Source organism: Schistocerca americana, chromosome X (assembly GCF_021461395.2).
Source record: "Schistocerca americana isolate TAMUIC-IGC-003095 chromosome X, iqSchAmer2.1, whole genome shotgun sequence".
NCBI lineage: Eukaryota > Metazoa > Arthropoda > Insecta > Orthoptera > Acrididae > Schistocerca > Schistocerca americana.
Genome location: NC_060130.1, coordinates 148,371,113 through 148,385,673, shown reverse-complemented (window position 1 = coordinate 148,385,673; position 14,561 = coordinate 148,371,113). Strand labels below are relative to the sequence as shown.

Sequence of the window (14,561 nt, the reverse complement as noted above, 5' to 3'; positions counted from 1 at the left end):
TGGGTTTTATACGCCCCCTGGCCTGCACAAACTGTTGTTGTGTAAGCAGTCACAGGTCAGTCCGTTGGTCCGATCCTGGCCGTGCGGCATTTAGCTCATCCGCGAATCCGGGCGTAAGTATACAGGGTGTTACAAAAAGGTACTGCCAAACTTTCAGGAAACATTCCTCATATACAAAGAAAGAAAATATGTTATGTGGACATGTGTCCGGAAACGCTTACTTTCCATGTTAGAGCTCATTTTATTACTTCTCTTCAAATCACATTAATCATGGAATGGCAACACACAGCAACAGAACGTACCAGCGTGACTTCAAACACTTTGTTACAGGCAATGTTCAAAATGTCCTCGGTTAGCGAGGATACATTCATCCACCCTCCGTCGCATGGAATCCCTGATGCGCTGATGCAGCCCTGGAGAATGGCGTATTGTATCACAGCCGTCCACAATACGAGCACGAAGAGTCTCTACATTTGGCACCGGGGTTGCGTAGACAAGAGCTTTCAAATGCCCCCATAAATGAAAGTCAAGAGGATTGGGGTCAGGAGAGCGTGGAGGCAATGGAATTGGTCCGCCTCTACCAATCCATCGGCCACCGAATCTGTTGTTGAGAAGGAGCTCCATCTGCATGAACCACATTTTGTGTCGTACTTGTAAAGGCACATGTTCTGGCAGCACAGGTAGAGTATCCCGTATGAAATCATGATAGCGTGCTCCATTGAGCGTAGGTGGAAGAACATGGGGCCCAATCATGACATCACCAACAATGCCTGCCCAAACGTTCACAGGAAATCTGTGTGGATAACGTGATCGCACAATTGTGTGCGGATTCTCGTCAGCCCACACATGTTGATTGTGAAAATTTACAATTTGATCACGTTGGAATGAAGCCTCATCCGTAAAGAGAACATTTGCACTGAAATGAGGATTGACACATTGTTGGATGAACCATTCGCAGAAGTGTACCCGTGGAGGCCAATCAGCTGCTGATAGTGCCTGCACACGCTGTACATGGTACGGAAACAACTGGTTCTCCCGTAGCACTCTCCATACAGTGACGTGGTCAACGTTGCCTTGTGCAGCAGCAACTTCTCTGACGCTGACATTAGCGTTATCGTCAACTGCGCGAAGAATTGCCTCGTCCATTGCAGGTGTCCTCGTCGTTCTAGGTCTTCCCCAGTCACGAGTCATACGCTGGAATGTTCCGTGCTCCATAAGACGCCGATCAATTGCTTAGAAAGTCTTCCTGTAGGGGCACCTTCGTTCTGGAAATCTGTCTCGATACAAACGTACCGAGCCACGGCTATTGCCCCGTGCTAATCCATACATCAAATGGGCATCTGCCAACTCCGCATTTGTAAACATTGCACTGACTGCAAATCCACGTTCGTGATGAACACTAACCTGTTGATACTACGTACTGATGTGCTTGATGCTAGTACTGTAGAGCAATGGCCGGCCGAAGTGTCCGAGCGGCTCTAGGCGCTAATGTCAGGAACCGCGCGACCGCTACGGTCGCAGGTTCGAATCATGCCTCGGGCATGGATGTGTGTGATGTCCTTAGGTTAGTTAGGTTTAATTAGTTCTAAGTTCTAGGCGACTGATGACCTAAGCAGCTCAGTCGCATAGTGCTCAGAGCCATTTGAACCAATTTTTTGTAGAACAATGAGTAGCATGTCAACACAAGCACCGAAGTCAACATTACCTTCCTTCAATTGGGCCAACTGGCGGTGAACCGAGGCAGTACAGTACACACTGACGATACTAAAATGAGCCCTAACACGGATATTAAGCGTTTCCGGACACATGTCCACATATCTTTTCTTTATTTGTGTGTGAGGAATGTTTCCTGAAAGTTTGGCCGTACCTTTTTGTAACACCGTGTATATTTCGCTATTCATATTCTTTAAAATGTAATTTTATGTCTATTGCTCTTTGTTTATTGTGTTTTCTATTATTTACGATGACAAAGTATAATTACGTGAAATGAGTAAACCAACATTATTGTGTATTTTTATAGGTGGATAGGCAAGAAGGAAAAATAAATGGCGTGCCTGGAAGGAGATATGTATAGGAGTATAATCCAAAATCTGCCTTATCCTCTACAGTAAGTTATAAAACGATTTACCAATGAAAGTGAAGTTTCAGACGCTGGAAAACCCACTGGCATATGTCACAAATCTGTCCAAGATGAAAATATTGGAAGACAAAAAATGCATGCCTTCATTGTAAAAAAAATTTGTGTAATGAACATACTGCAACATTAAGTGATATTATGCAAGGCAACAGATACACAGGGTGAATAAAAATTCGCCCACTCTGACTTCACAGCGCGCTTCCTCACGTACTGTCAATGCAAAAATGTCTGTCACAGACTTTTGTCCTGCGCGTATTTCTGGCAGGAAATGGACGTTAAAGATTGGCAACCTGGCAACACTGTAATCAAATGGTTCAAATGGCTCTGAGCACTATGGGACTAAACATCTGTGGTCAACAGTCCCCTAGAACTTAGAACTACTTAAACCTAACTAACCTAAGGACACCACACACATCCATGCCCGAGGCAGGATTCGAACCTGCGACCGTAGCAGTCGCGTGGTTCCGGACTGAGCGCCTAGAACAACACTGTAATCACGTGTACGGAAACTACCTCTGTCAGCACGTAATACAGTGCAGTGCAGTTAGTGCAGTGGATAGTGTTGTGGGTTAGCATGCAGGAGGTCGAGGTTTCGATTCTGGATCGAGGTTTATTGGTTCGTATTTGCTAAAAGTACTATGGGTGGTACGGTATCTGGCGTCTTGATAGTCATTCAGCAGCTACAGTGGGTCTTCTACAAAACATTTGCAGTTATGTATTACGAACACAGAAACGGAAATACAATCGTTTTCATTGGTCAGCTTTTAAGAATCCTTTTGGATGTCGTGGCCATGAATTGTTTTGCACCACTGCATCTACTAGATTCCAAACTTGTTTTGTGTTTAGCCTCCCCCGACGGCTCATCGATTAATACCAACTATTATTCTTGCCACGTTCAGGTCCATTGCATTCCGTTAGGGTCTTATGTCTCCAGCAGGACTAACAGTGTGCTTTGCAAATAACCTCGATGGGACCACTGGGGGGAGGATAAACAGAAAACGGATTGGGACCTGGTAGATGCTGTGGCGGGAAACAATTCGCGTCCACGACGTGCAAAAGGCTTCTCTAAAGCCGACCAATGAAAACGATTGTAGATCCATTTCTGTGTTCATAATGCATAACAGCAAATGTTTTGTAGAAGACCCAGATACCATACCACTCAGACTACATTCAGCAAATAAAAGCAAATAAGCCACGACCCAGAATCGAACTCTGAATCTCCTGCATGATAACCCAAAACGCAATCTACTGCGCCAACTGCGCAGGACTGCTGGCAGCGATAGTTATCGTACACGTGATGACAGTGTCGCCAGATTTCCAATCTTTGACGTCCGTTTACCGCCCGACATATACGCAGCACGAAATTTTGTGACAGACATTTTTGTATTGCTAGTACGTGAGAAATCGTACCGCGAAGTCCGAGTGCACGAACTTTTCTTCACCCTGAATGACGAAGATTATGTGACAAAAGTTGAATAATGAGAAGTAGTTGTTTTTTGTAATTTTTTTGTTAGTGAAGTCTGGCGATTTTAATTGTCCCGTGATTATTACCAACAATATAAGTATACCGATTGTTTCGAATTGCAAATAAATATTTTAAATAGTAAAATATGAGTGTTTTATTATAAAAATAACAAAAAAATATATTAATATACAAGGTTTAGGTACGTTTCAGGGTGCCTGTTGAGTGTGAGCAAAATGCTCGACGCCCAGCGATCGTGGAACTTTTAAAGGCACGGATGCTCGCGGGTTAAATACGTTGCTGTTTTACACAAAGGACTCACAGACATTGGCTGCGAGTGGGCACTGATCGAAATCAATGGGGCAAAGTTGAAACTTTCTGCAGGACCGGGACTCCAACCCGTATCTCCTGCTTACTAGGCAGATGCTTTGATCACTGTGCCATCTGTACACAGTGCTCATTGCAGTGGCACCGACTGCTCTAGCACGGCTCCCCTCAGGCCCAAATTCTCAACTTATCCGCACAAAATGTAGTGTCCTTTGCCCATTAACCTCACATTACTCGTGCCATTTCACCAAGTCCCGTAAGAGGTCGAGCCTGGAGTGCATCTGCACTGAAGAGATCATTGGCTGTCTCGCTTTGTCCTTTCGGACATGTCCGAAAGAACAGATACAAATTACATACATGATGCCATTTTAGTTCTTTAGTGTCATGAGTCTAGTTTGAGACGGAGAGGTTGGCACAGCACAAGTTGTCGTGGCGGGCCACATCAGGCTCCGAGACGACTGGAACACTAAAGAAAGAAACTAGAAACTCGTGGCGCAGCAGGCGGCCGCGGGGCGCTGCGCAACGGGCGACTGCAAGTCTACTCACTGGTGATGAGCAGCGCGGTGGAAGCGCGCTCGACGCCCACCGAGTTGTTGACTACGCAGACGTAGCGGCCCGAGTCCCGCAGCAGGGCGCCGCCCACGTACAGGCTGCCGCCCACCTGCCGCACGCGGCTCTGGCCCGGCGGCGGCACGGCCGCGCTCCGGCCGCGCACGCTACGGAACCACCTGCACGCAAGAGCAGGCGGGGATTCAGCCCACTGGCGTCGTAGGCTACTGTTTCAGGCAGCGCAATACTGGAAACTCCTTACTGGGATGCAAGTAATGCAAACACTAACGGGAAATCTCTCACCAAACAGGTGCCGCCCGGCCTGGCCGAGCGGATCTAGGCGCTTCAGTCCGGAACCGCGCGACTGCTACGGTCGCAGGTTCGAATCCTGCCTCGGGCATGGATGTGTGTGATGTCCTTAGGTTAGTTAGGTTTAAGTAGTTCTAAGTTCTACGGGGCTGATGACCTCAGATGTTAAGTCCCATAGTGCTCAGAGCCATTAGAACCATTTTTTTAACCCATAGTACTCAGAGCCATTTGAACCAATCACCAAACAGGTAACGCCTAAAGCGGTCGCCACACTGTCGTACACAGGGCAAATCACCTAAAACTTGTAGCACGTATGTTGCGGAAATGGAAAGTGGTATTGATTGGACTCGCAGTCAGAGGCTCGTACTGTTAAACAATAAACAGATTGTAATAACATTTAGAAAGTGTATTGTTTGTGAAAACTTACACTTTTTTAAATAGAAAAATTAATACTGACGCTGACAAATTAAAAGTACGATAAATCAATCAGAATGTCAGTGGTGTTTGTTGCAGGATTCGAGTGCGAGTCGTTTACCAGACATTTTGAGAACTTCACACACAGGCATTTGTCAAATGCCTTTGGTAGCATACACTAAACAACACAACAGCTGTATACACTAGCTATGTGGAGTTTGACCAGTAACGAGGCAACTGACCATCACAGGTGTTGTTCAAAGTGATCACTGGCATCGGCAATATACGCTTCCAGTCTGGTATGGAACGACTGCTGCAGACGCACCACCATTTCTGATGTCGGAGCTGGGTGCAGTTGGTATGTCGTTGTAGAAATCGTCTTTCAGCTTTCACCATAGAAAAAAGTTTATAGACGTCAGATCTGGGGAATGGGCCTACCGAGGCACAGGCCCTCTATATCCAATTCATCGATATGGAAACAGTTCGTGAGGACATGCTGCAGTATTACGTACAGTGCAGGCTGCACAGCCACCGTGTTGGTACCACAGGTTCCTCCTGCATTGAAAATTTTCCACAGTGACACTTATCTGTGCCAGTCAACCTGTATAGTTGCTAGGTATCGTGTTCTTATATTTACTTGGAGTGTGCTCGAGTGTTCCTTGAGCGCACTGCGATCTGCTAGTCAGTTTGCGTGTGACAGTCGATGCAGTAGGTCGTGAATGGACGATAGGATTTAGCAATGCAGAAAAACCAGCACGTGCTCATCTTGTATGGAGAGTATAGGGAGAATGCGGTTCCTTCTTGTACAGTTAATGCGTCAAGATACCCCTATAGACGTCAACGATCTCGGCAATTATTTATCAACCTCTTCAACCAGCCAGGTGAATGTGGTAGTGTAACATATAAGCAACGTAGTAGAAGGAAGCAAATCACGACACAAGATGGGGAAATTAATGTTCTAGCTGGTGCTGCAGCTGATCCGCGGGTTAGCTCGTTTGGAATCGCACGAGAAACTAGCACGGGTCAAGCGAGGGTCCTACACACTCTCCATCTACATAGGTTACATGCCTGTCACATCTCTTTCCATTAACAGCTGCGTAGAAACGGTTGTCAGAATTGTGTTAATTTCTGTACGTAGGCATTAAGACAGGATAGTACAGATGAATCATGCATCTTGTTTCGTGATGAAGCCAAATTTACCAGTCGTGCCCAGGTAAACCGCCGAAACATGCACTATTGGTCTGTTGACAATCCCTATTGGCTTCGTCTGGTGGACTGTCAGCATCCATGGAGTGTGAACTTGTGGTGTGGTATAGTGAACCATCAGCTCATAGGCCCATTTTTTATAGACAAGACACTGAACACACACGAGTATCGCAGCCTCCTAACAGACCATCTCCCACTGATCCTAGAAGACGTTCTCTGCAGAATAGGAGGAACATGTGATACAAGCATGATGGTTGTCCAGCCTGTATCACGAAGTAGTACGCCTTGTCTTCATGAATTATTTGCAAGTTCGCCTGTAAACTTTTTTCTGCAGGGAAAGCGGAGCGACGCTGTCTACAAGAACATAGCAACTACACCCTATAATACGCAACGATGTGATACTGCAGCCTGCTCCAACATCTCCGCCGAAATGCTAGCATGTGTGCAGCAGTCGTTCCATACCAGACTGGAGTAGTTCCATACCAGACTGGAAGGATGTATTGCCACTACCGGTGGTCATTTTGTATACAAACTGTGATAGTCAATGGTGTTGTTACTGGTCAGAATCAATATAAGTAATGTAAGAAGTTATGTTGTTTTTTATTGTGTGCTACCGCAGGTATTCTACAAGTGTCGGTGTGGGAATGTTTCAAAATACGATATCTCGTAAACGACTCGTACTAGAATCCTGCAGCAAACACCACCGGCATTCTAATTTACCCCGCTTTTAGTTTGTTAATACCAATAGGCATTGATCAGTTTAAAAGTGCAAGTTTGCGCAAAAATACGCTTTCTAAATATTATTACAATCTATTTATTGGCTAACAATGCAAGCCCCTGACTACGAATCTATTCTGTGAAAACTGCACGTCAGCAGCACCACCTATTTCCGCAACATCTGCGGTGCAAGTTTCAGTTGATTCGCCCTGCTTACACTGATGAGCTGAAGCATTATGGGCACAGCGCACCGCGCGCTTGAATGTTGCCTGGTGGCGTCGTCGGCACAAGACGAAGTAAGGAAAGTATACAGGACGAGCAGAGGCAAATGGGGCATCATTCCAGCTATGCTACGGGGAAATCAAATTACACATTTGAGTTTGTGAAGGACACACTGCTAAAACTGCTACTGCTCAGTGTCTTGGGACGAGCACCTCCGAAAGCTGGTCGGCTGTTCGAGTGCTGCTGTCGTGAGCACTTAGAGAAAATGGCTCCTGAATGGTGAAACCACCAGCAGGTGAGAAAGTGCTGGACGTCGACTCCTTTTCCTTCAACATCTGCTTGTAGGCCTGCCCGCTGTGTAAAGCAGGATAGACAGTGGTATGGGGCACATCAGCGATAGAATACAATGCTGTTGTAGGAACATGCATTTCTGAGCCCACAGTTCAGCGCTGCCCACAGCAGACGACCCCTATGTGTGCCATATTGACCCAACGAAATAATCAGTTACGATTAGAGTGGGCAGAACGATCATCCAGTGTGAACCATGGATCCACGGAATCAAATTTTTTATTCTGCGAGGTGGATGCCGTGTCTGGAATATCTGCTCAACACAGGCACCGCGCCACGGACGTAGACTGACGGGGGCATCTGAGTTCTCAATGGTCCTGTCGTTGTCATCTGAGGCATCGTGGCAGCTGTGAGCTACGTCATCATCGTGGCGGACCATCTGTATCCCTTATGCTTGTTATCTTCCCTGGCAGAAATGGTATCTTCCAGCAGTCTAACTGCCCATGTCATGCTACAGTTGTTTCAGTAACACGACTATGAACTCACATTCGTGTCTTGACCTCCAAATTCAGCTGATCTGGAACCCATGGAACACATGTGCCATGCTATCAGGCGCCACCTCTCTGCCCACAAATCACTCTCCCGTATTTTACGTGAAGTGCGTGAACTGTGAACGACCACAAATGGTTCAAATGGCTCTAAGCACTATAGGACTTAACATCTGAGGTCATCAGTCCCCTAGACTTAGAACTACTTAAACCTAACTAACCTAAGGTCATCACAGTCATCCATGCCCGAGGCAGGATTCGAACCTGCGACCATAGCAGGCGTGCGGATCCGGACTGAAGCGCCTAGAACCGCTCGGTCACAACGGCCGGCGAATGACCACAGCGCTGTAGCGGGACTGAGTGCCGTAAGATCCAAAAGCATTAAAAATAAACGCGAAATAACGGGTGATCAAAAAGTCAGTATAAATTTGAAAACTGAATAAATCACGGAATAATGTAGATAGAGAGGTACAAATTGACACACATGCTTGGAATGACATGGGGATTTTATTAGAACCAAAAAAAGACAAAAGTTCACAAAATGGATGGCGCTTCATCTGATCAGAATAGCCTGGTGAATTACAGACCCAAATAACTGACAGTAATTTTCAGCATGGTTTTGGAAGATGTATTGTGTTGGAACATTATGAATTACATCGGAGAAAAAATTTTATTGACATATCGTCACCACGTATTGAGAAAGTAACATTCTTGTGCAACACAACTAGCTCTTTATTCGCACGAATTGAGTGCTATGAGCAAGAAATCTCAAATTCATACCATATTTCTAGATTTTCATGAAGGCTTTTCATATCATTGTAATCAAACTGCGTGCTTATGGAGTACCATCTCACTTGTGCAGATAGATTTGAGATTTCCTGCCAGAAACGCCACAGTTCGTACTAACAGAGAGAAGGTCATGGTGTAAAACGTAAGTGATATCTGGCGTTCCCCAAGGAAATACTTAGGCAGTCGGCTGTTGTTGGCCTACACAAATGATTTAGAAGACAATCTTAGCAGCCATTAAAGTTGTCAGAAGATCAAAACAAACTGCAGAACTATTTAATCAAGATGTCTGTATGGTGTAAAAAGTAGCAATTGACCCTAAATAATAAAAAATATGTGAGTACTAAAAATAATTCATTAAATATCGGTTACACGATAAATTACGCGAATCCCAAGGCTGTAAACTCAACTAAATACATTTACGAGCACCTTATGTTGGAACGGTCATACGGATAATGTTGTGGGTTGGCAGGAGAGCCAACACCGGGTACTAGAGGAAGCCGAAAGGCACACGTTTTAGCTCACGCGGGCTGGCGTGAGGTCAGGAACAGGACAAGGAAATTAGACTTTAGAAAAACGGACGTAGCTGGTGGAATACTTAACTTTAATCCATAAATGATGAGCGTCACTCTTGACGGTACATGTTTTACAGTATCAATAGTAACTGGTAATGGCGCCTTGCTAGGTCGTAGCAAATGACGTAGCTTAAGGCTATGCTAACTATCGTCTCGGCAACTGAGAGCGTATTTTGTCAGTGAACCATCGCTAGCAAAGTCGGTTGTCCAACTGGGGCGAGTGCTAGGAAGTCTCTCTAGACCTGCCGTGTGGCGGCGCTCGGTCTGCAATCACTGATAGTGGCGACACGCGGGTCCGACGTATACTAACGGACCGCGGCCGTTTTAAAGGCTACCACCTAGCAAGTGTGGTGTCTGGCGATGACACCACAGATAATATTGTGGGGAAGGCGAACCGCCGGCCGCTGTGGCCGAGTGATTCTAGGCGCTTCAGTCCGGAACCGCGCTGCTACTACGGTCGCAGGTTCGAATCCTGCCCCAGGCATGGATGTGTGTGGCGTCCTTAGGTTAGTTAGGTTTAAGTAGTTCTAAGTCTCGGGGACTGATGACCTCAGATGTTAAGTCCCATAGTGCATAGGCGGACCAAAGAGTGCGTTTTATTGGCGGAACACTTAGAAGATACAATAACTCCACTAAAAAGAATACTACCACGCTGTATGCTATGCATACCAGATAAAATTGACGGACGACATCGGATAATTTCAGAGAACTGCAGGTACTTGAGTATTACCACGAAGTAGGGAAGAGAGTGCCACGGATATGATACGCTAGTTCAGATGGTAATCATTAAAACAAATATTTTTTTCTTTGCAGTGAGATCTTTTCAAGAAATTTCTGTCACCAGTCATCTCATCCAGTTCCGGAAGTATTTCATGGACGCCGGCCTACGTAGGGAGAAATGATCATCGTAATAAAATATGAGAGATGAGAGCTCGCACGAAAGTATTTAGGTATTCGTTTTTTTCGCGCGCAGCTCCATAGTGGAATGGTAGAGAAATATTGGCTTCTGTCTAGCGTTCTTCAGTCAACGTTCGTCTGCTGATTTTACGGACATTTCACCAGCACTCTTAGATCGGCCAAGGAGAAAAGGGGAACCACTTGTATTGGCGGGAATATACCGCATATCATGCACACGCGGAAAAGTTAATGTCGGAATGACTGGACGATCTACCAACACCAGGACCAAAGAACATAAGCGAAATTGCAGGTTGGGGCAGGGGGAGAAATCGACTGTGGCAGAATGTGAGACCGACCACATAGTAAAATTCGCCGACACGGAAGTTCTGGCTGCAGAGAAGCAATATCACAACTGCTTGTTCAGAGAAGCTACAGAAATACAAAAACACGGGAATAGTTTCAACAAGAAAAAAGAAAGTCTTAAGGTGAGCGAATACTGGCTTCCCGTGCTGCAGCGAACGACCGTTGCAGGTAGCAAGAGGAGAACCGCACCGGAAATGACCGCGGAGAAGCTCTCGGACGTTGGCGCGCCACGTACACAGTCTGCGGCCGCGACTCGGCTCCAGTTCACCACCTGCAATGGAGGGTGAAGCTTTGATTGACAGTGGCAGCCACTCGTGCTGGTAAAACGTCAGTAAAATCATTAGACAAACTTCGACTGAAGAATCGAGACAGAAGCCAATAGGCAGTTTGTCAACAAGTGGCCACGAAAGCCTTACCAATTTTGTGGTAGAGAAATAGTTTGAAAGTCTTTCGATGAACCCTCTGCCAGGCACTTAAGTTCGAATGTAGCTCTGGTGTCACATTCATCTGGAAACCTACCGAGGATTTTTTGAGTCCACTTCCGTGACTGCAAACTACAGGCCTGTGACGTAGGATAACTGTGGGTGGGACACCTGGGGCCACGTATCTGTGGAAACCTGCCAGGCACTCTTCGACTCCACGCCCTGCAGGATCGCTACTATGTGGCGTCCTGAATGAGGACGAACACGCCGCCAAGCAGGAGGTCAAAATGTTTTGGCTCATGAACTGAAGTCATCTACGACGTCGTCAGCTAGAATCTGTAATTGCTGAGCATTAAGGAACTATGAAGGTACAGTGAAAAAATGTCAAATTGGCAACGAGTGTGCCAGAAGTTTGGATACGCAAATGATAAGCGTTGCAACTCCACCGCAGAAAGTACCTAGGGATAACGCTGTCTACATGGTGTTCTAAACTCAAGGACGAAGTAGCTTTCGCGAAGTGTGTTGCTATCAAGTAACATAGCTCAATGAAACTTGCACCATACACAGAAAGAATTGCTGTCGTATAGCACAGAAAGTAATTGAAAAAATTGCGCAATGAGACGAAAAGAAATGACTAATTCGAAGAAAATAATTACACTGACGTCATGGTGATTTACGATGGTCCCCTGGACAAAAGGCTGGCCGTAATTTTTATAAGGGTGTATGATTACCACGGACGACACTGCATGCACTGCAAGGTGCTCCAGCAGTGGCCACAAGGTTGGTAAGGAGTTCTTGTGGTTGGGCGTTACTTCCCTCCATCAGCGGTGTTCACAAATGCTCGACACTCGTTGGTCCATGTGGATGTACTGCAGAACGTCTCCCCGACACATCCCAGAAGTGTTCGTTGCGATTTAAGTGGGGCCAACGGGCAGGCCGGTTCATTCGCCAAATATCCGTTCGTTCCAAGAGCTCCTCAGCCTGTGCTGTTTGATGCGGTCGCGCGTTGTCATCCGTAAAAATGAAGTCAGAGGCAAAATGCGCCTCTGAAAATACGCACGACGGGAAGGGGCACAGTGTCACACTTGTGTGTCTCTCGGCGTCGCCTTCGACGCCGCCAACCGCTGAAACGCACCTGTTCTTAGCGGGTTATCGTCACTTCGACTCCTGCGTTCAGGCTGGTTTCCGCGGTATGCGGCTGGGCCTGTAACCAGCCAGAGGGAGCAGAAGATAGCAACAGACATGCACCTCTTGCAGCATCTGCCGCAACTTCGATTTCGTTGTTGTTGTGGTCATCAGTCGAAAGACTGGTCTGATGCAGATCTCCACGCTAATGTATCCTGTGCAAGCCTCTTCATCTCCGGGTAGCCACTGCAACCTATATCCTTCTGAATCTGCTTACTGTAATCATCTCTTGGCCTCCCTCTATGATTTTTACTCTTGGTGCCTCAGAATGTGTCCTACCAACAAATCCCTTCTTCTACTCAAGCTGTGCCACAAATTCCTCTTCTCGTCAATTCTACTCAGTACCTCCTCTTTAGTAACGTGATCTACCCATCTAATCTTCAGCATTCGTCAGTAGCACCACATTTCAAAAGCATCTAGTCTCTTCTTGTCTAAACTGTTTATTGTCCATGTTTCACTTCCACACATGACTACATCCCATACAAATACTTTCAGAAAATACTTCCTGATGCTTACATCTACGCTCGATGTTAACAAATTTCTCGTCTTCAGAAACGCTTTTCTTGCCATCGCCAGTCTACATTTTGTATCCTCTTTCGCTTCGACCATCATCAGTTATTTTACTGCTCAAATAGCAAAACTCATTTACTGTTTTAAGTGTCTCATCTCCTAATCTTATTCGTTCAGCATCACCTGATTTAATTTAACTATATTTCATTATCCTCGTTTTGCTTTTGATGATGTTCATCTTATATCCTCCTTTCAAGACACTCTCCATTCCGTTCAGCTGCTCTTCGAAGTCCTTTGCTGTCTCTGACAGAATTACAATGTCGTCGTCAAACCTAAAAGTTTTTATTTCTTCTCCCTGGGCTTTAATTCCTACTCCAATTTTTATCTTTCCTTTACTGCTTGCTCAACATACAGGTTGAATAACATAGGGGATAGGCTACAATCTTAGCACACTCCCTTCTCAGCCACTGTTTCCTTTTTGTACTCCTCGACTCTTTTAACTGTCATCTGGTTTCTGTACAAATTGTAAATAGCCTTTCTCTAGAGAATATTCCACTCAACATTGTCAAAATCTTTCTCTATCCTATTGCTTGCGCCTGAGTCCCTCATTGTGCGCGGGGTTAGCGTGGTTAATTTGGATTTGGCATGTTAATGTGAAGGGGTGGCCGGATGCCCTTCCTGCCGCCACACTGTACCCCCCAGGACGGAATCAGAGTACCCCATCTGTCTGCGTCTAGTGTAAATCATGGAAAAGTGCGGACGTGTTTCAAATGTCTGTGAGTCGTGTAACTGAGGCGGAATGTGGGAACAGCCCGGCATTCATCTAGCAGGATGTGGAAAACCGCCTAAAAACCACATCCAGGCTGGCCGGCACACTGGCCCTCGTCGTTAATCCGGCGGGCGGATTCCATCCGGGGTCGGCGCGCCTACCCGACTCCAGGAAGCAGCGCATTAGCGCTCTCGGCTAACCTGGCGGGTTGTCAAAACCTTTCTCTAAGTCTACAAATGTTATAAAAGTTGGTTTGCACTTCCTTACCCTATTTTCTGTGAGGAGTCATAGGGTTAGTATTACCTCGTGTGTCGTGTGTTCCTACATTTCTCCAAAATCCAAACTGATATTTCATGAGGTCAGCTTCTACCAGTTTTACCATTCGTCTATAAAGAATTCGTGTTAGTATTTTGCAACCGTGACTTATTTAACTGATGGTTCTGTAATTGTGACACATTTCAGCATCTGCTTTCTTTTTAATCTATATTATTATATTCTTCTTGAAGTTAGAGGGTATTTGACGTATCTCACATATCTTTGTCATGGGTGGTCCTCTCAAAGCTATCAGTAGGTCTAACGGAGCCTTGTTTCGACTTAGATCTTTCAGTGCTCTGTCAAAATTCTTCACGCAGTATCATATCTCCCATCTCACCTTCGTCTACGTGATACGTCCTCTATCATTTCCATAATATTGCCCTCAAAATACATCTCCGATGTATAGACTATCTATATATTCCTTCCACCTTTCTGGATTACCATTTGCTTAGGACTGGTTTTCCATCGAGTTCTTGATATCCATACAGGTGGTTCTCTTTTCTCCAAAGGTCTCTTTAATTTTCCTGTAGGCAGCATCTATCTTCCCCCTAGCGATATAT

General features: G+C 45.8%; 1 protein-coding gene across 1 annotated transcript in view; it reads right to left on the bottom strand.

Moving 5' to 3' along the window:
- Nucleotides 1–14,561, bottom strand: part of LOC124555873 (Down syndrome cell adhesion molecule-like protein Dscam2) — a 195,871-nt gene that overhangs the window by 52,938 nt on the left and 128,372 nt on the right. The window contains exon 2 of the mRNA XM_047129935.1: nucleotides 4,473–4,654. Coding sequence (XP_046985891.1) covers nucleotides 4,473–4,654 — 182 coding nt within the window. The remainder of the gene's footprint in view (nucleotides 1–4,472; nucleotides 4,655–14,561) is intronic.